This window comes from Amblyomma maculatum, chromosome 8 (assembly GCF_055883805.1).
Source record: "Amblyomma maculatum isolate TAMU_Amacu chromosome 8, ASM5588380v1, whole genome shotgun sequence".
Lineage (NCBI taxonomy): Eukaryota > Metazoa > Arthropoda > Arachnida > Ixodida > Ixodidae > Amblyomma > Amblyomma maculatum.
The window spans coordinates 116,859,829-116,881,403 of record NC_139351.1 but is presented as its reverse complement, the minus strand read 5'-3'; the positions used below and the strand labels follow the sequence as shown (position 1 = coordinate 116,881,403).

Sequence of the window (21,575 nt, the reverse complement as noted above, 5' to 3'; positions counted from 1 at the left end):
GGCGAAACAAATAGGCGTCCGTGCGCTGTGCGATGTCAGCGCACGTTAAAGATCCCCAGATGGTTGAAATTACTCCGTAGCCCTCCACTACGGCTCCTCCTTCTCTCTATCTGCTTTCACTCTCACCTTTCTCCCTTCCCTTACGGCGCGGTGCAGGTTTCCACAGAAAACAAGTGTGACAGATACTGCGCAATTCCTTTCCTGTGAATCCGGGGCGTGGCGCAGTTGGTGAAGCGCTGGGCTTGGGGATCCAAGGGATGGAGGTTCGATTCCCGGTCTCGCTCTCAAGCGTGACATCTCTGCATGACAACCCTCTGTCGACAACGATGTGGCACTAAAGGCTTTCGCCTTAAAACAACGTTGTACAGACGTGTGGCAGAGTCCCGGTGGTTGTATATGCTGTATCTTTCGTGATCTCGGAGCCATTCTTCAAAGTCATCTTCGGGCTCTCCTTAGAACGTACGCAGCTCACGCTGATGGGGCAAAATGGTCGTCTCTTCAGCTCGCTGTTCGTGAGTCTGCGTCGCTTGGGTGGCAGCCATTGGTGGGTACTCTTGAGAGATAAAGGTGGAAAACATGTTACGCGGCAGCTGCGACGAGGTACTTTTACCGCCACGTAAGACGTGTGTTAACGGCAGCGCTTGAATTATTTGAATGTAGCGGGCTGTGACGTCATCAGATGTAAAAAAAAAAAAGAAAACAAATCCGCGAGTTTGGCAATGGTTTTGGTTTCCGTTTCGCGGTCACTATGTTTAATCCAATATCATCCAACGCAATCCGCTTCGATTCCATGTGTAGCCAACGCGTGATTGTGATTTGTTTTGTTGGCGACGAGATATGAATGCCATACGTCTGTGCTTCCAGTAAGCCAACTAATTGCTCCGGACGCTTAGAATACAAATCAGCTTAAAACCAAGAGCGGAGCTGATGTGAAGCTCAGATTTCTTGACGCGAGCACATCCTACTGGTAACGAAGTGCTGCATGCGAAGAAATGCTCTCAGACTCGTTTGCTTGCTTGCCTGCGGCGCTGTCCTGCTCGCCGTTCAATCTGTTGTCCTTCAGTACATCTTCAAGCAGGTAACAATTTCCCTGGTCTAGTTGCTAATGAGAGCCGCGCGTCACCAGCTTTCAACGCGAAGCGTTGTTTCCTGCTGGTAGCGTAATAATGCATGTATGTAGATGTGGTACAGACTGCATCGCTAAATTTAACTTGCCACGAATTTTCGGCACCTCGATAGGTAGGTACAGTGGCTTGCAGCAAAACAGCGCTGCATATGAGGTACACTAAAATATTAATTTCGTACGTTTTGTTTGAACCGCACAGCTAGAAACTGCGCTCCTTGTTCTATTGAGGTTATGGAAAGCATGTATTCAGATAGTTATTCTATTGGCTACGAAGCTGGAGTTGGTGGTTTATGTTAACACACACACACATAAAGAACCAGACACCATTTGTAGTAATAATGTGCAGCTAATCAGGTTGAACATGAGATGTCGTCTTAGGGTTATTCAGTTATAGAGCAGCTGCTTTTTACATCGTATCAACCGCTTATGGTACCCGGAAGACATCATACAGCTACAGTTTTCCCGTACTTGTTAGAGCAGAGTTTGTATATGCACTCCTTACTGCACTCACACTTAAAGTATGCATGCTTTGGTTAGCCGTTCTCGCCAGATTTGCCTGCATATTATGGCCTGGGTCTCATTTTTCCTTTGTTATATGCTGTAGTGCATGCAAAAAAACCTCACAGTGATACAGTACGGTTCTTCCCAACTATCTTGCAGGAAAAGGACTCCGTTCAGCACTTCAGCCCTTCATGGGTAAGTCTGCTCTATGCTTGCAGATATTTTAGAACTTGACATCTACGGTGTTCGTGCCCTCCGTAATTTTATGCTGTAAACTATGAGCTCATGCATTTCTTTCGTGTCCCTTGCACTGCACTGAGAAAGTTGCAAATTACAAACATTACCAGTGTAGCAGGATTTGAAGCATATCAATGAAAACAGATGATCTCTCTAGCTCCATTTTCAAATTAATTTCATGCACCTGATTGTTACTGGCACAATTTTTCAGAACCTGATCCGAGACGTAACAGATGCAGCAGCCCAGACCAACTTCCCTCTGTTCATTCTGGATGCGGGCATACTGCAGTGCCTTGCAGACAAGCCTGCCCTTTCTGAGCGGCCCTCTTGTTTTGACCTACCCCATGGGCATGCTTTCGTACAGTTTGGCTCACTGGGGCAGTTTGCCAGTCAGAAGGTTAGCTGAATTTGTCTTTTATTACCTGCACATCATGTTTTCTATGCATGTTTCAGCTTTGCTATTGATTCAGGAATCGACGAAAAGAAGTGGTTATTAGAGGTACAAAGTGACGCCAAAAACGGGGTTGACAAGATCCAATGGCAGTCAGCACGAGTTATTCAAAAAATGGGGCAGCAACAGCATATAAAATGTTGTAGCTTGAGTTCACTACCCAGAACAAGTGCAGCATTTGTAAAAGCTGCATCAAAAGAACTTTAGTTGATCTGTCTTGCTACACCACTCTTTAGCAAAGGTGATTGCTGTCACTGCTATTGATATTAACTATAATAATTAGGATGAGAACAAAAATTTTACTGCCTTGCGCCGCTTTGTGATTAGGGTGACAATTTTTACAGTTACCTTGAGCAAGAAGACCAACTTATTAGGTACAGTGCTGACAAATGTTTTCTGTCCTTTTCTTTCTAATTATTGACTTTGTGGCTATGGTAATGTTTGCTTGGCACCAAAGGACGCACTTATTGCTGAGAAAGTAAGGTCGGATTTTGTTTGTATTTTTTTGATGCCTCTTGATGTAAATTTGAGATCAATATTGAAAGGGACCCAGTGATTTCATTGTTACGAATGAAGTGGTGATGTAGCTTGGCCTCATTTTAAAAAATGTGTTGATGTCATTGCAGCTTGCTCGGAAAATACACGGTGATGGCAATTTCGGCATTTAATTTTTGTGGGGATCATCTAGTTCACAGAAGCTTCATTTTTCATTGAAAGCAGCTCTTTCTTTATTAGAATACTCGAATCTATTGATTCAGGCCAATCTTAATTGGTTCCCAGTAACTCTCGCGTGAAGACTTATTTGCATTGTATCATCTCTTCATGGTCCCCCGACAGGAGCATGACTTCCTGGTCCTGCTGTCTCATGCGGGCTACCACACATCTAAGTTGAGCGTCCCAAACCCAAAAGTTCTGGCCCATGGCTTGGAGGTGCACATCCCCACCCACTACCTCATCTCCCAGAAGCAAAATGCCCTTCACGTTGTCGTCTTCCACGAGCGACCTGGGAACTTCTGGTGGCATGCAGCAGCTGCACTAGATGAGGACGCCAACAAGACTGAGAATGTCTCGTTTAACAGACTCATCAAGTCCGCCAGTAGCCTACAGTTTCTCGGGAGTGACGGTGCCTATGACAAGTGAGCATTTTAAGTGCAGTAGTGTTAAAAGTATGTTTTAAGCTCGTGCTAGCTGCAAATGTAGTCGTAGCCATGCCTGCGAAGCTAGAGTGCCAACTTTGGCAAGGTTCACTTAATCCCACTTCATTTCCTGCACTCCTTGATGTGAAATCCAGATACAGGGTAGGAAGGTACCTTGTACAGTAAAACCTTGTTGATACCTTTTTTTTTTTAATGCAAGAAAAAAACATATTAGCTCGGTAAACATACGATCTGAACTGCTGAATGAGTTACAAAGGCATTTAGAATTTAGACTTTTATTACATGAAAGTGTAGATTAGCATTTATAGACTACCAGTATGCACAGCTGCTTTTTTAGCTCTCGCAGAATTTAGCCTGTATCTGCACTCTCCGAAGCGTGGAAGAGATTTAGTAACAAATCTGGTTCATAGAAGGCAATGACTTGCCGGGATTGCTTCCCTGGTTGTTTCCAGATGCTTCGCCCGGTTGGAACAGTGATATGGGGAGAAGCCATCGCAGTAACTTATATTTGCCGCGTTTTTGATCATGCTGCTTTCCCCAGGCCCGGCCCACTCATATGCAAGCGCATAGTTGTTGTTGTCAAATGGTTCATCCCTGTGCCCATAAGGTATCGCAAAGAAGCCACCGCGTTTCTCCTCATGAAGTAGTGTTTCCGCGGGAATGGGTTCCTCATATGTAGGCTCGTTGGCTTTCTTTGCTGCTTCTTCCCTTCGCACCTAGGCACTGCAGGAAAGCAACTATGGCAGGTGAGCGCCACTGATCAGATTGTAATGTCGTGAGCGCTCATTAGCACATGCCCGGTTGATCGCAAAACATATTATACAACCACAAACTATCAAAATTTCGAACATAGTGACTGGGAAATTGTGTTATCTGACAATGTATTAACCGGGAGAAGAATAGCGTAACTCTATGGGAGATGTTTTTACTGCCCGAGATGTTGAGCATATGAAGCGGGAAATCGTATGAACCGAGAATGTATCAACGAGGTTCTACTTATCTCTGTCCTATAGGGAAGGTATTGCAAAATTGAAAATGCTCATGTGCTGCTTGATGCTAGTGTGTGCTAACTAATCTTCATCTCTCCACTATGGCCTCCTCATAGCCCACGTGTTAAAATGTTAAACACCAAATACCAGGTGTTTGACTAGACAGAATTGTGTGTACAATGCTGAAGAAACTGAGAACCCAGAAGGCACAATTGGGGATAGCCTTGCACCTTTACTTCCGCTTTTGTTTGGAAAATCTTCTTCACACTTTCAGAAGGGTCTTAATGCATGTGATCATTTAACTCTGCTTTTAGCAACAGCACCAGTTTTGTCACACTCCTCAGTATTTAGGCATCATAGCTAAAAACGCTGAAGGTCTGTTCTGTTACCTGAGTAACACTGTCACTGCAAAAAAAAAAAAAAAAGAAATGCAAGCTGTGGCAAAATATGCTAGCCGTGGACATATTTGGAAGTTTGTTTACCATCTCATTCGTCAACGGTCCTTGATCAGCTGTTCAAGTCTGGCATCCTAAACAACCGTGCCTGCTTTTCTGCTGCTTATTTTTTGCAGAGTGGAAGTCCTGCCGTGCGAGTTAGGAGGAGGCACACACTCCTTCGCCCCGACACAGTTTGACACATTTGTTGATGAGCAGCCTTTCATTGAGTGCAACACAACGCGGGCTCGTCTCTTCCACGCAATCCATGGTCGGGACGAAACCCCTGAAGCTGAGCTTTTTCGACTCAAAGTGCATCGGCTGCTTGTCAAAGTGAAGCAGCTGCTGGGAGAGCTCGGTGTGCCCTTCTGGATCAGCAGTGGGACCTGCCTTGGTGAGCACCTGTAGTCAGTTGCAGAGTGTGATTAAAAATTCTAGAGGGCACATTGAGCTGCTAAAGTGTGATGAGGCGAAAGCCATTACAGCGCGGTGGATCGTAGCCCTGCACTATGGCACCTCTATCTCCCTCTCTTCCTTCACTCCCACCTTTCTCCCTTCCTTTATACTGCGCTTTTTCTATACTGTAAATCAATTTCAAATGCCGCTAATGCCTGCTTTACTATCGCCTCCTAGGCATCTGGGCCTGCTTCTGCTTGCTGTGTGGTGCGGCGTTCAAGGAAGCGACAAATGAAAGGCGCCGCATGGACGCCTGGATTGGACACTCGGCGGGGTCAGCTTCGTATATGCATGAATCGCCTGGTGACGTCATGACCTTTCGTGACAGTACATCGCGCGCCCCTTGTCGAACACAACCAGCATTTCATTGAACGCATCAAAGTTCACCGGCATTCTATAATTCGTTTACAGAAAAGGAAAGGCGCAGCATCCGTCACTTGCAGAATCCCGCTATCATGCTTACGGTAGACAAGAGGAATTATGAAGAGGTTTCACGGTCCGGGGCGTGGCGCAGTTGGTACAGCACTGGGCTGGGGATCCAAGGGATGGAGGTTCGATTCCCGATAGAGAAAAAGCTTATTAATTAATTTATTTTTAACTCCCACTCTCGAAAGTGTGGAGCCTCTGCTGACAGCCTTCTGTCGACAATGATGAGGCATTAGAGGCTTTCGCCTTAATATATATATATATTGAATTCTGAAGACATTGCAGTATATATAGGATGAACAGGCTAGCATCCAGGCTAATACACAGAGCAGTAGTACCTTTTACCTGATAACAGCTTATTTAAATGATTTGTTAACCTACTAGAGGATGGCAACCCTGGTAATGCAGTATTAGGAGTGCCAATGAAGCTTCCCTGCTATGCACTGTGTAGCTCATGATGATAATATAGGCTTGTGCCTTTGTATCAGGTGCTGTATGAGAGACCTCTTGAGCCTTGCACAACGATAGGTACATGCTAACCAAGATGTTCACAGTGACCCATCATGTCCAAAGCAGAACTACATATTAAGAGAGTGTGCCTTGATGAGATACACATTAAAGAAACATGTGAAATGCGAAGAAAAATAATGTTTACTTAATGCATATATAAAATGCATTGCAAAAATATGCACAATGTAAGCCTGCACACTCATTACGCCCAGAAGAACATAGCCTGAAATTGTACCTTAGTCGTATCGGCCACTTATTTCAATTGGTAATGGAGCTACAAAAACATATAAGCTTGAATATTTTTGGTACATGACAATTCTGATCCCAAGACGAAACATGTTACATACACTAACACCTAACGCCCGTTTGAAGTGTAATACTTTGTTATGTTTGATGACTGCAGTGTTGCTTATGGAATGGTACACTCGCATTTTGAGCCATTTTATGATTTTTCCTTTTGTGTGGCACTTTTGCTCTTGGTTGGTTTTTGAATGTAATGCAGTCTGAGTGAGTGGCTTTTCTCGAGCAGAGAAGAGTAGCAGGGTCTGGCAAGGTGCTGCTCGGTAGAAGAGCATTGTGACATGCACAGCTTTGTTTTTTTATTTTTATCTAACCAGGTTTCTTCAGGCAATGTGATGTTATTCCTTACACGACTGACGTCGACATTGGAATCTTCATCAAGGACTACAAGCCTGAGATTATTTCTGCGTTTTCAACTCATGACATCCCCCTCACACATCTGTTCGGAAAGGTACAGTACACCTTTATCCGCCTCAGCACTACAAGGAGTACATTTTTAAGTGACGATTTTTGATGATACCTTTCTTTCTTATTTTTTTCTTACTTTTCACATTTCTCTTGGCTGAGACAGGAGAACCAAACTAGAAAACAGGGTCTGTGCACAGGCGCCCCTAATGAGGGATTTTTTTTTTTTTTTTTTTATTTCAGGAGGGTTAACACTGTCGATCACATTTCAAAGATGCTCTCATTGATCTTGCAACTCAGTAGATAAATATTAATTCCAGTGTAAAGTTTTTTTCAGGCAAACTGAGGCATATAACAGCCCATCATATCTATCATGTGCATTACATTTTTGTGCACTGGGACAGCAATAAAAGTGACATATACACAATACTCTTCAAGAGAAAAAATTACTTTTGTTAGTTGTCGCTTTAAAATATGGCCATAGCTCGTGTTGACCAACTGCAGTCATTCCATTTTGTGTATGTTTAGGTTGAAGACAGCTATGAGCTGTCCTTCAGAGATCATGATGTGAAGTTGGACATATTCTTCTTCTACGAGGAGGATGACCATATTTGGAATGGAGGGACGCAAGCCAGGACAGGAAAGAAGTTCAAGTAAGCGTTGTCGTGCACAGGCTTGTTATTTCTGGCACATATGATGATGATTTTAGAACTATTCCCACATTGGCTGAGCTACACAGCCTTTCAATCTCAGTTAATGTCATCACCTTATTCTATACAGTAAACTCTCGTTTATCCTGGTTTCATCAAGTGGTTTTGTTTTACGCAGGCTGTAAGGAACATTCAAGAATTGCTTCAGAATCGTGAAGGCCTCCACTGCCCTTTCCCCAATGTGATGCACGAATGCAAAACAGCCCCGTCATGTTTTGAAGATGCTTCACAGCACAGTAGCCAAAGTGAAACATCGTGTTGAAGCATGCAGTATAATGAAACTGCATGTGATGAGTGCCTAGCTTCGGTGTATTGGAGGCAGCATATGGATGCAAGCTATGGATATATGCACAGGTGTTAGAACAGCGTGACGCCATCACAGAATAAAAGTAAAAATAGTAACACAACAAGCAGCGTACAAAACAACGCGACTGGCCGACGTGCGCGCCCAGTCACAGCTGCGGGATAACATAAAGCTAGGGTAAAGCAAAACCAAAACATTGTGATGAAGCTTTATTTCAGAAACGGAGAACTTATCATCTCTTTGTCTGCCATAACACAAACGAAGTGCACATGCATCACTGTTGCAAGCAGTTCAGGTTCGAGGAGGCTTATCTCTGTTATCACTTGCCATGCGGGTCGTACTTTGCTATGATCTCATGTCCGATTAACCAGAGCGAGCACGCCAATGTCCAAATTTCAAACATGCGATGCCATAAACTAACATGGACACCGATCGGGACCGTGCTCCTAATTCCAATTATTCCAATTTCTTAATTAACGAGATTTTATTGCATTATTCATTCACATATTTGACCACGCTTTTGCGCACAGTTCTTAAACACCGTTTCCACCAAGATCATAGCTAGCCCTCTTGTCTACAGCCAGATTCATATAGCGAGTACCATGATGGGACTTTGCGATGAAGCTTTTTGAGTGGCTTTTTCACAGATATGTAGCCGGTCATCTGTCATGTACTGGGCGAGTTATGCTTTTGGACTTGCAATGTGAACTCAATTTCAACGCTGACTAAACCTTTGCTGTCATGATAGTGGCAAAATTTTTGTGATTGAAGAATACGAGTGCACACCGCATTATCTCTCTGCCGCAGTGCATAACATTCATAATTTGGTTCACACAGCCTATTTGCTCTTGCACTTTGCTGTGTACATTAGCAGTTTAGTCCAAACACCAAAATTTTCTACACAAATCTTGAGCTTAATTAACCATTGAGTGGCTTTTTCACAAATATGTAGCCGGTCATCTGTCATGTACTGGGCGAGTTGTGCTTTTGGACTTGCAATGTGAACTCAATTTCAACGCTGACTAAACCTTTGCTGTCATGATAGTGGCAAAATTTTGGTGATTGAAGAATACGAGTGCACACCGCATCATCTCTCTGCCGCAGTGCATTGATGACGTGTTGGCTTTCTGTCTAGGTACTCATTCCCGAAATTCAAGCTCTGTTGGACAGAGTTTCTGGACATCAAATTGCGGATTCCATGTGAGACTCAGAAGTACATTGAAGCTAACTATGGCTCCAACTGGTTCCAGCCAATAAAGAGATGGGATTGGAAAGCAAGCCCTCCCAATGTAGAAGAAAATGGTGTGTGGCCAGTTGAAGAGTGGGCTCATGTCATCAAGCTGTTCCCGCTTCCGGAATCTTGATGTGGATTTGATTGCAGATGACGTAGTGTTTGTTGTCACCATGGTTTGGTTCCAGGAGGGCCATGTTAAGCACACAGTGCATTTCTGATGTACATTCATTTGCCTTTGTATGCATGAATAAACCGTTTTCCTGCATGCTTGTGCAGAACTCTAGTCTGGTGAGCAATTTACAAATAAAAATATCATATCAGCAATGCCAGCTTTGGTTTTTGCCTCATTGAACCACTGAGTTGCTATTGACATTTTGAGTAACATGTTTGGCAGTTAAGGCTTCCACAAACTTTGTCACTTAATGACAAAAATACCCATTGGAGGGTTTATAACTGGGCAGAACTACATGCCTACATTTCTTTCGGTGTAGTGTGCCAATGGTGTATTCATTGCATTACCTTGCAGACAGTAAACTACTTTTGACAGTCACTGTTGCTTGTACATCACTTATAATTGCTAAGGTAAATATTTTTCTCACAGTTTTCATCTTCCGTTCCTCGCAGCCACTCTCCACCCCAGTTAACTTTTTCTCCTCTCGGTTTTCAAGTTCCGTTCCCCGCAGTATATTGCCTAGTATATTCCCATAGAGCTAACTTGATTTCAAAATTACCGGCCTCCAGGAAGCGCGACGATAGGTGGATTGGACGGGCTATTTTGTAGTGCAGCTGCTTTCGGTAAGGTGTTCACTGGAGCCGTTGAGGAATCTAGCACCTGTTGTAGGAAAATTATAATCCTTTTAATATTATCTTGGTATACATTGGATGACTATTTCGCGGGTAGCACTGAAAGCCTAAAGCGCTAAAACCGTCCCAGGTGCGAGCGCCGGCCAGCAACCTTGCCAAGCCAAGGATCACGGAAATCTAGCCGCAGTCGTATCGCACTCTCCTGCTACGGAGGTGTCGGCGATTTTCTCGGCGTTGTTACGATGGCTGCCCTTCCCACACTCGCACAGGTAAGACCGTTGCGAGTTGGCGAACGCGCCGCTGAAGGGGCCGAGACTTCTGAGCGGTTGAGCGCCCGCAAACAAGGTGGCTATTTGGAGGGGGCGGAGTGTGCAGTGCCTGCACGACCCCGTGGAGACTCGCTCGATTAGGGTTAATTATCGTTGTAAAATGAATTTTCAGCACATTTTCTGCGTTCCGCAGTCGCTTGAACCTTGTACGGAACGCACAGCATCAGGAAGCGCGTTCGCTGACATCTGCAGCGTTTCCACCCGTCAACTTGACGAGCAGCCGTCAGACATCAGTGGTCCGTTTTTGGCGGACCAACTTGTCGTTGTAGGATGTGTCAACATCGGAATGCTTTCGGGCCGTGCGACGGCGTTGAGCGGACGTGCCTGCTTGTAGAAGTAGTGTTTACACGAGCGTGAAGTTGTGCGTAGTTTATCCATGCATGGTCGAGCCGGGCCTTGGTTGACTGTTTTATGCTCCTCGCCGACACACCTAAAACCGTGCCCTTTTCATATGTCTTCAATTGTGCCAAGTTAACTCCGTTATGGTGCCCTTATTTCCTTCAGTGTGTTGCGTGAAGAGGAATTAGCTGGCAAAAGACTAATACAAGGAATTTGATGAGCGAGCTTGCTTTCGGTATCGGCAGTCACTCAACGCCAGCAGGACTGTCGCGCGCATTGAGCAGTTTGCGGATCGGTTTCGGTTGTGTGTCGGTTTTCCTTAGGGTCAGTGTTTGTGGCGAGATTCTGGCTGTTCGAGTACGTTTAAAAGCGTTCTGTTTGAGAATTGGCCTGATAAGGTACGCCCAAGCTTCGCGCGGATGGCAGTAAAGATAACATTTCGCAGAGTTTAACCGGCACAGGACAACACAGATAACACCACACGCGGCAGTATAATGTTGCTGCAGTTGGTGTGGCAGTAGCAAACATTTGCTCATGATTTTCGCGTCGCCCGCGCACAGCGGGGCAGATTAATTGCCTACTTTCGCTTTGTTACTTCTGCATGTCATCTTGCTTATGCTGGTTTACCGTTATCAGACCGTGCTTCAAATCTCAACAGTTCGTGAATCATGCCATTACAGATTGCTGGAAATCACACCACAATATATGAGGCTTTCTATCAGCAGGTACGTAATCTTTTCTTCTGCGCCGAGTAATTGATGTCCTTAGCTCAGACAACAGCAGTTCATCCAACTTCATGAGCACAGCTGTATATTTCATTTCACTTGCAATGTTTTTTTCTGCATGGCCACACCCTCTGTTTCCGTGTGCTTGGATTGTTAGGCGGTGTAGAACTTTGTTCACTTTACTGCATTTAAAAAGAGCAGAACACATTTCAGTGCATATTCGGGATGTGTGGTCTTGTTTGTTCAGGAATGTTTAACTTGCATTTCACCTCGATGAGGCATTGGCATAGCATGAGACTTTTCCTTTACAATCTATTTTGTTGTAGATTCAAGTAGATTACCGAGTGGCATTTGCCTACGACTGGTAAATAATATATATTTAAATTTCTCCTTGCGTCCTGTTTACATTTGATCAACCTGGCAGTGTCTGTGATGCATATAGTGTTAAGTCATGTGAGGCATGGAAAAAAAAATTACAATATAACCACTTATTCATCACTCGTTGCCATCCCTGCTCTTAAAGCAGACTGGTTTAAGCCTTAAAGTGAATTAAAACTACATATCTGTGATTATACTTGTTTACTAAGAAATCGGTTATAAGTTATTTACTGATCGCAGAGGAATATGATGGAGTGATCCGTGCATACTAGCGTCTAACACATCATTTGAAGGTAAAAGCATGAAAGCAAAGATTTACTGTCTGTGCTTATTTAATGCTTCCTATGGCATGCTACATCTACCTGTTGCCCCTTTTATCATTGTTATTTTCACATAAATGCATGAATTCATGTCGGTTTGTTGCACCTTCATATACAACAAACCCGCATTAATGCAGTAACAAGTGTTTAGAGGTTGTTTTGATGCTGTTTCATGGAAATTTCATGACTATACCAAAATGTGACACAAATGGTCAATGCCTACAGGTGGATCCAGCGGGCATCAATCATGTTGGGGCCCTTGAGGCTGCTGCATTCTTGAAGCGGTCTGGTCTTGCAGACGGCATTCTTAGTAAGGTATGGTAGTATTCGTCATGTTTTTTTTTTTAAAGCATGATAAAACCGCTTGAATAGTTCGAAGCTACTTCAGTGATTCCAGCAGTCGCCATAGCTCAGCATAGATCATTCTTACCTGTGGTCACTCCAACAGTTGAGGTGTCAGCATTGATTGGAATTGCTGTTAATCTTTTTCACCCGGCAACAATTGTCTTTTAAGTTTGTTTTAGAAGAGAGGTTGGATTGCAGGACTTACAGCCGGCTTTCCACCTGATTACTTGTAGAAACTTCTGCCTAGTAGAGAAATGAGTGTTGCGTGTGGGTGTGAAACCTGCGAGGTGTAAAATATTTTCGAAGAATTTTATGCTGTGTAGCTGCTCGCTGTTGTGTAGTTTTGTCTGCTTTTCTGTGCTGTGCTGCGGGGGCCTGTAATTTTTTTTGTTATGCAGATCTGGGACCTTGCTGACGCAGGCGGGAAGGGGTTCCTCGACAAGCGGGGCTTTTTCGTTGCCCTCAAGCTGGTAGCTCTTGTGCAGAATGGCAAGGCGCCTGCACTGGCAAATCTGACTCTTCCTGTGCCTGCACCAAACATGGTACGAACCTTCTCTGTGGTTTCCTTATAGTACTTGCACCTGTAAAGGCCTATCGTAATCGCAGAAGAAAAGTGCAGCCCTTACTTACTCGCTTTCTACAGTGAAACTAGAGAAAAATAAAGAGCACTTCTGCATTGGAGTAACGCGAAAGCATGGATGCTGCTGTTGGTTGCTTCTGGTTGTTTCTAGTAGCTTAATTCTCTTCTTGTTTACCTATTTTAGTCTTTGGTACTTTCAAGTTGTACGCCAATCCCTTCATATGCTCTTTTTTTGGCTCTACTTGCGGTTGTGCGATTCTCTCTTTCCGCTTTCACTCCCACCTTCCTCCCTTCCTTTATGGTGTGGTTCAGGGGTCCACAGAACAAGTGTGAAAGATACTGCACCTTTCCTGTGAACCAGTTATTGTAATTAATTACATAATTAACTCATTGCCCTAATTATTTGTTCTGCAGCAACATTACGGCAGCCTCTATCGATTAACACCACTCATTAACCTCTACCTCTTCTCAATTACCGAACTGCTGCGGACTCGATTTTGCGGACACGGTCTGCGGACAGAAATCTGGGAACATAGCGAAGTAACGCTTTCGCATTAATAATTACGCTTAACTCTCACTTAAGCACAGCTTTGCAGTTAGAAAGACAAGCTAGAATCTTCACACTCAAAGAAGGATCAACATTGTCTTTCACAATGTCTTCTAGGGAGTGCCTGAAAGTTAGTCTACTATCCAGGAAACGCGTCGAAAACAAGCTTGCTTGGGAAATGTGTGCTCCGATTCCTCGAGGCACTGATTGCATATGCAAACTTTCAACTGCGTACTTGACAGGTGCTGCCATCTGTCTGTTGCACCTGTCGCTAGCACAAAATGTGAACGCGCACTAAAACCTCGTGGTTTGCTTTCAACCAGTGAAGTTTGAAAAGGGGCAGAGAAGGAGAGATAGATGGGCATGGGTGGAACGTCTGTGCGAAAACGATGGATTTTATATGGTGTGGTAGCCATTTCCTTTCCAGAAATTTGCCTCACAGTGAAGAGTTTGCTGAAATGTTGTAGTTTTTCAAGTTTCTTTCTATTGTGGCGTTACGCACCGCACAGTTTTTATACATATTGTTTGTAAGCACACACTTCTGCGAGCCTTTAATAAACGTGGTGATTCTGTTCTGTTGTTTGCACTTTAGCTTATTTGTTGCTAGTTTGGGGGTGAAGTTGTTAGCTTTGTTGAAGCAAAATCAAGGACATGTCTATCTAATGTAAATTTCAGAGATTTCATCAACTTTACCGACAACGGGAGTGGAAACACGTGAAACGTGCAAAACTTGCCATATGTTAAAGTAAGATTAAAATGAATAAGATATTTGTGTGCCAGGTCTGGATTCTAAAATAATTCTGGGTGTAAAATAATTCTAGGAAATGTTTTCTCTTCCTGCAGGCAGATCAGATTCGCAGCACCAACATAGACTGGTCAGTGAAGGTAAGGAAGTGCGCTTGTGCATGCTTTACATAATTTTTTTGTCTTTGAAAGTTCCTTTGTAGCAGCACACGTTTGTTTCTGCCTTGTCTTTCCCAAAAGCCCTTAGAACACACAAAATATGTGGAAATGTTCAACTCTCTGGGGCCTGTTAGTGGGAAGCTGCCTGGCACCAAGGTGAAGCCGGTGAGACACTTTGCTTTGGCTTGACTTTGGCTTTGGTTTAGTCTTGCTTTGGTTTTTCACGTACATCTAAGTACATGACCATGGCTGGGACTCAAATTAACAATGCTGTATGCCTCATTCCTAGGTGATGCTGAACTCGAAGCTTCCCTTAGATGTGCTGGGCAAGGTAGGTGTTCAGTTAAACATAATCAAAAAATGAAGTATGAATTTTGGTGCAGCATTTTTTTTTTTTGTTACTGCTGCTGTTTCAATGAGTAAAGCTGTGACACAATTAAATTTTCAACCTACCCTATAGTCTTTGAACGTTCATTTGCTCTTTCTTGTAAGTTTACTATAGCTTTCTCTATTTACTGTCTCATTATTTTGCCCCCTTGAACTGTTGGCATTGGATATTTATTTGCCTGTTTGTCCTTTTTCAAGGGAGCGTTTGTTAATATTGCCTTAGCCGATAAGACTGGAATGCTACCTCTTATACAGCAGTCTTAAAATATTGAATAAAAATCTGAGGTGCAGATTACTTTGGCTTCCCCTCCCCTCCACCAAAAAGAAAACAATTTTTTTTCCCCCAAATTGAATCTTGGACACCTTCATCAGAGCCGCCAGGATGCCTGTAACACGTTCTAAAATCACTGTATGTTGCATTGCAGTCGATTGGCTTTCCCGCTCATTTCTTTCTTGAATTTGTTCTAGATTTGGGACCTAAGTGATGTTGACCAGGACGGTGCCTTGAGCGAGGAGGAGTTTATTGTGGTGAGTAATATCGTCGATGGCTCAGCGGACGGCCGTTGGGAGCTTCAACTTCCAGAATGATTCCAGCTTAGTCCCAACAGCATTTGGGCCTTCTGCAATGCACTGATGATTCCTGTTTGGTAAAACTCAATATCGTGACTCATGGAAAACGAGCTCCATGCAAGATATGCTTGACAGCCTGCCTCAAAATTATGTCCTGGAAATCATGAGAGCTCGCTCATATTTAGTGCAACCGCTTTGAAATGGAGATTTTTAGTGATAAGCTAAATGTTTGCAGTCAAGTAAAGTTACTTTATGGTTTAAGCATAGTCGTTTTTTAGAATTTAGCATAGGATGCTCTTTCATTCTTGTGCTGTAGTTTCATAGAGAAGTAGCTCCTTGTAGTCCTGTGATGTGGTGGGGGGGGCTGAGATTGAGGCCTGTCTTAAATAGGGGCAGACGCTTTCTGTTTGGTACGTGCTTACTGGGGCTAAAACCTTAGGCAGCTACTTAATAATCTGCCTAATGCAGATTGACCTAGAGAGGGAATCGGGTCTCGTTAACCCAAGCTTAGTAGGTACACCTGTGGACAAAAGTGGTATACTCCAAGCGAACAGCAGCGATCGCATTTTTTTCAGTATAAAAAAATGTGCCACCCAAAATTGCTTGGACAAGGTGGCAAGTATATCAAGGAGGGCACATTATGCATATCTCGTAAATAATTGCTTCTCTGTTGGAAAAATCTGGCTGGCAGCGCGTGGAATATACCACTTTTGTCCACGGGTGTACTTGTGTGCATCGAGGGTTTGATACCGGAAGAACGCCCCTCCTCATCGGCATGCAGGCAATGCACCTAGTGTACAAGGCCTTGGACAACTGTCCCATCCCGAGTGTCCTGCCTCCTGTGCTGGTGCCTCGGTCGAAGCAGAGTCCGCTGCCCATGGCCATACCGCCAGACTTCTCCCCCATGTCTGGACTGCGACGAAGACCCAGCACACCATCGTCAGTTGGCTCAGCTGACGTTGCCTTGCATAACGTGAGTGATTTGGGTCCTTTTGCTTCAATGCCTGCTGGGTTTGTATTGCTGGTACTGCCAATGGCGTCATGTTTTGGTATTTTGACCCCGTTCATATGACTGTTTTACCCATCAGTCTGGCATGACTCAGCCATGTATGAGTTATGCCATCGGCCTTTCAATGGTAACGTACAGCTCCTTTCATCCCTCTCAGGTGTGTTAGTTTTACACAGGTCTTTACAGGGTTTTAGCACAGGGGTCTTAGCCTGGTGAACTAAGCACCGGTTGCTGACATGTGCTAATCGAGAGCTGTTGCTATATGTTGTAACTGTGCAACCATTAGTGCCAGTGCCACTATTTTTTTTTTTTTTTTTTCCTTTTGCACCAAACTTTCACAGAAAGCTTTGGTTTTATGCCAGGCCAATTCAGGTGGCATAACCTCTGCGGGAATGCAATGAAGCAAAGAATGAATGGTCTGGAATCAAAAGTTGCATAAACTTTCTTCCTGCAACAGGCTCTCCACAAGCCCCCAATCCCGTGGGTGGTTAGTGCGGCCGAGATGACCAAGTTCAACCAAATGTTCATCGGCCTCGACACTGACATGGACGGACTGGTCAGCGGAGCAGACGTCAAGGGCACCTTCCTCAAGACGGGGCTGCCGCAGGCTGACCTGGCTCAGATTTGGTGAGCAGGTGGATTGGTCATGTTTTGACAGCTTTTGCTGTTAGTATTGGTTCCCATTTTTCTTTGTTGTTGTGGACAAGAACTTGAATAGCAGGTATTGCCTGTGTAGCCTTATTCAGATTTATACCAAGCTGCATTCACAGAACTGCTGAGCATTGTTCTACATTGGTAATAACTGGGGATCTAACTTTTCATTCAGGGAATGTAGTGACTTTAAGGAAATGGAGCAAGGTGGGTCACCACAATTGACAACATCGTTTGTGTGTTGTGTTCTCAGTGAGACGTCCCTGTTCTTTCATGTATACCTTATTTTAATGTGCAAATGGGTTCCTATCTGCAGCACCCTACTTCACTACAGAAGCTTCCATCACCACATAGGCAGTGGTAGCAAACAAAGAAAGAGAAAGAGGGAGAGACACCCACTCGCAAGTTGTATTGCTTTAATTAAGGTGAACTGACTGAAGCTGCGAGAAGAAAAATGGAATCATACCTGATGATCTGCGAATTAGGGTAGGCTGTATCTTCCACCTTGTACTTTAAGGAAAAACAAACAACGGTACCATGATAACACAAGTGGTAATTCGTCCTTGGGTACTGCTAGTGAAGTATTTCTCCTAGATGCACGTTCACTAGCTAGCACAGCTTATTGTAGCTCAACTCCTGCCTTGTGTTTTGGACTGTGGTACGTAGTAGTACATAATTTTATCATGGCGCTGCTCTTTGCCACGCAGGAATCTTTGTGACACCAAGCAGAATGGGACCCTGAATGCCGAGCAGTTTGGTCTGGCCATGCATCTGGTGGCCGAGAGATCAAAAGGCGCATCACTGCCTGCTATGCTGACGCCCGAGATGGTCCCACCGTCACTGAGGCCCAAGCTGCAGGCTTCAGCAGTTGGCTCGCTGGTAAGCTACTGTCTCCGTGATCGAATAGCCGGACACGTCAGTTGTGCAGAGATTTTTATTGTTTGTGTGTGCACTTATGCTGAAGAATCTGTCATTTTGACACATGCAGTTGATTCAGGATATATATATATAATAAATGGGGATGTACAGTAAAAGCTCATTAATTCTAACTTCACAAGACTGGGGGAAAAAATTTGAATTATAGAATGGACTAGAACCATTTGCAATACAGTAAATTTACTGTATTTACTCACGTAACGAACGCGCTCTCATGATACCCCCCGATTTTCCTCTCAGATTTAAAGAAGAAAGAAGGTGACACCGTTAGCTCATTCCTCTGTTTCGCGCCGTCACGGTCCACAATGCATTTCTTGGCAGTGCGCAAGATTCTGCGCACTGCCAACACGGTAAACACGGTGTGTTTACCTTTAGACGTTGGCTGTAGCAAGGGGGGAGGCGAACTTGGCAGAGTGCCAGCGTTTGTCCGGTTGTGCAAGCCTCATTTTCAGTATGTTCGCTTTAGCATGCCATGGGCGATTGGAGCAGGCACCGTCTACTGCCACTTAATGATTGTGAAGCGTGATAGCAGCAAATGTCTTTTGAAGCGAACGATGCTAAAAGTGCTAAAAGCTGCCGTCATGATTGAGTCTGACCATGTGCTTTCGTTGATTGATGGATGAAAGGATGGACGACTCGCAAAAACAAAAAAAATGCTTTTCCCGCATAACCCTTAGCGCCTGTCCGAAGTCGTAGCCTTTCAAGGGCATTGACTGGGGCTGCGCTGACATACTTATCCGTATTTCTGAATTAACGAGTATTTAGTTGCGAGCTTCGGAGTTTGCGCGGAAAATAGAGCAGGCAGCCATCGCCGCAGCTGCCAACCCCTACCCTCCGACGCTGGTCGCCTGGGCGGTCATGGCGCCATTGAGGCTTTACCCACTCTTCCATGGCTTTACCTAAAGCCTTGCCTGATTTTACCTTCTGTCCCGGTTTTGGACATTGCGCAGCCTCTAACCATGGCATTCTTTCGCGGAGTTTTTTTTTTTTTCCTTTGGCCACGTGTGTGCACCAAGCTGCCCAGATGGGCGGCACACACATAGTTAGAATTGTTCGTAGTGGAACCGACTCGCGTTCGAATTAACGGTTTTTTTCTACACAGAGCTCTATGGAGCTTGACCAGACCATGTAGTTAGTTCGAATTATCCGAAAATTTGAATTAACAAGGTTTGAATTAACGAGCTTTCACTACATCGAATTATTACTTATATTGAAGGATTCCTTTGGCAATCCCATACAGAAGTATAACACTTGTGAATACATATACCAAAATTTTCTTAATGAAATATGGGACATACAGAATGGCGTGCCATGCTGCTGCAAGTAGCACCCATTTGCTGCCACATGCAGCGTGCATGAAATGGCTTTCCTTACCACCCACTTTAAACAGTGAAGAAAAAACTCTACAGGTTTCTACAACACTGTAAAGTGCTGCCATCTGTTGACAAAGCAAACAAGTAATGTCCATCAAATATGCATGGCCAACATCTAAATGCAACTTACAAATCGCTGCAAACAGGCGCCCGGCCTACCCGATGAAGTTGATAACAGCTTTGGCAATATGACCACTGTGCACGTCCATGACGGTTCGCCGCCTTTGGTAGCGAATGGGTTAATTCATACGGGGAGCAGTTTTCGAGTGCAGCCTTAGGCTGCCCTACTGGCAGCCGCCCTGACACGGGTAGTCGTAAAACTGAAAATATGTGGTGTGAGGAAAGCGGCATGTAACTGGCAGGAGCTTCGGTTGGTGGTGTCATTTTAAAGGACTGCAGACACCTAACTTTTGGGTTCGTGTTTTATCATATGTAATGATGCCTAGGACATTACTGTACACGGATCACCACATCACATTCGCCTACGACTGCTGAATCATTTATAATCTAATTTCTTTTCTCACCTGTTTCGGTTTCAGCTTCAACAGCCGAGTGATAGCTGTGACATCACAGTCAAGTCTAGGTCACGTGAGGGAGGAAAGTACAGCGATATTATCATTGCTGTGTCATTTGATTTCACTGCAGTGATAAAAACAGCCTTCCTCAGGGACAGAGATCACTACAAGTGAAGAATGAGCGATTATATCGCTGTTTTTTCTTGCCACGCATCAAGACATGATTTTGACGTCACAGCCATCTCTCGGCTCTCGAAACCGAAACTGGGGGGAAAAGAAATTTCAATTATAAATTACTTAGCTGTTGTAGGCGAAAACTGCATGCGGATCGATATACAGGAATGACTTACGCATCATTAGCAAGAAGAAAAATGCCACCAAAATTTGGTGTCTATAGTCCTTTAATGCAATACAATTAGGGGTCCCATTCAGCAAAAAACATAGCGCCGGCATTAGTGTTGTGGGTACAGCACAAGCACGCCTCTGAAAGGTGATGTGGTCGGGCATTCGCCTTTGGGTGACACATTGATATGGCTTCGTTAAAGCACGGTCTCATATCTATATTGGAGAGCCTTGCACATTGATATGATAGCTTATGACTATGCTGCTAATGAGTATGTATGAGATAACGGAGGCACAAATTAAGAGATCAGTGATTGAACAAGCTGGTAAGTGCATCCGCTAGAGCAAGGACCTTCAGAGGGAGCACTCTAGGTGGCGGGTAATGTTATTCACTGCTGAGTTGTATATATTGAGCTTGAAATATTTTGCAGTTCTCTTAAAGCGCAATGTACCTGGCGTTTGACTGTATAACAACTGCTGGGATGTATGGACATGCATGCAGGTTCTGACTGGCGATGCCTCAGCCATGAACGCAGTAAACACTAGCATGATTCAAAAAGTTTTCTTCTATACTCAGCTGCAAATATTATCTTGGCTTTCAGGACGGAGGTGGTCCTCTCGTTGGTCTGGAAGGGCTAACCAGTTCGACACCACCACCCGTGGGAGCCCCAAGCTCTGGGAACAAGGAACTTGACATGATCACTGAAGAGATGAAGACACTGCAGATGCAAGTGTTTCCTCACTTGCTTCGTTGCATTTGCTCTCTGTTCACTTCTACTGAATTTGTGGATGATGAAGATGTATTACATATATAGAGAATGACAGTGAAATGCTGGTAAGCAGCTGATGGGACTAAATTGGTAGATGTGATTTGAATGCTATATACGAGGTGAAGTGTTCTCTATTTTACATGCAGTGCTAGGCAATAAGGGGTTAATAACTTATTTGCATCCACTATCAGCTTTCCCAGAAACTTCAGATAGTTGAAAAAATTTGTCCTTGATGGGGCAGCCACACCGAGATGGGCAGCATAGATCAGGTGGTCTTTTTTTTTATAGTTACCATCTCCCTTACCCATGTTCACTGCGTGGCCCCAGTGTCATTGAAATGTTGGCTTCTCCTAGTAGCTTGCAGATTTCCGGTAGGGAAGGTCGCAGAGGGCTTTGCCAAGGGCAGCAAGGAAAGAAGAAATTGCAATAGTAGTATTTGTAATAGTAGTTTGGTTCCAAATATCATGTGAGGTCCAGTCCGAAACAAATGAATGCAGGAAAGAAACCGCGCA

General features: G+C 44.2%; 2 protein-coding genes across 3 annotated transcripts in view; both read left to right on the top strand.

The window, feature by feature from the left end:
* The first annotated feature begins 793 nt into the window (after positions 1–793).
* On the top strand, positions 794–9,564 carry LOC146182277 (ribitol-5-phosphate transferase FKTN-like). The gene is made up of 8 exons (XM_084577345.1): positions 794–1,078; positions 1,787–1,822; positions 2,076–2,261; positions 3,153–3,451; positions 5,033–5,289; positions 6,905–7,038; positions 7,521–7,645; positions 9,142–9,564. Exons 1-8 carry the CDS (start codon positions 983–985, stop codon positions 9,368–9,370), a joined length of 1,362 nt encoding a protein of 453 aa, XP_084433471.1. The 5' UTR covers positions 794–982; the 3' UTR covers positions 9,371–9,564.
* A 593-nt stretch (positions 9,565–10,157) lies between these two features.
* The window catches only part of LOC146182276 (uncharacterized), a 31,221-nt gene continuing 19,803 nt past the window's right edge, over positions 10,158–21,575 (top strand). For both annotated transcript variants that reach the window (XM_084577341.1, XM_084577340.1), the window contains exons 1-12: positions 10,158–10,313; positions 11,393–11,437; positions 12,361–12,450; positions 12,879–13,022; positions 14,451–14,492; positions 14,592–14,675; positions 14,800–14,841; positions 15,366–15,425; positions 16,249–16,440; positions 16,934–17,103; positions 17,835–18,006; positions 20,896–21,020. In XM_084577341.1, coding sequence (XP_084433467.1) covers positions 10,287–10,313; positions 11,393–11,437; positions 12,361–12,450; positions 12,879–13,022; positions 14,451–14,492; positions 14,592–14,675; positions 14,800–14,841; positions 15,366–15,425; positions 16,249–16,440; positions 16,934–17,103; positions 17,835–18,006; positions 20,896–21,020 — 1,193 coding nt within the window. In that variant the 5' untranslated portion in view covers positions 10,158–10,286. The remainder of the gene's footprint in view (positions 10,314–11,392; positions 11,438–12,360; positions 12,451–12,878; positions 13,023–14,450; positions 14,493–14,591; positions 14,676–14,799; positions 14,842–15,365; positions 15,426–16,248; positions 16,441–16,933; positions 17,104–17,834; positions 18,007–20,895; positions 21,021–21,575) is intronic.

What these genes read in the sequence shown, in the direction of transcription:
- LOC146182277 (XM_084577345.1), top strand. Translation starts at nt 983, where the DNA reads ATGCGAAGAAATGCTCTCAGACTCGTTTGCTTGCTTGCCTGCGGCGCT. An exon ending in TTCAGTACATCTTCAAGCAG is followed by an intron (nt 1,079 to 1,786) that starts GTAACAATTTCC and finishes ACTATCTTGCAG; the next exon opens with GAAAAGGACTCCGTTCAGCA. An exon ending in GGCAGTTTGCCAGTCAGAAG is followed by an intron (nt 2,262 to 3,152) that starts GTTAGCTGAATT and finishes GTCCCCCGACAG; the next exon opens with GAGCATGACTTCCTGGTCCT.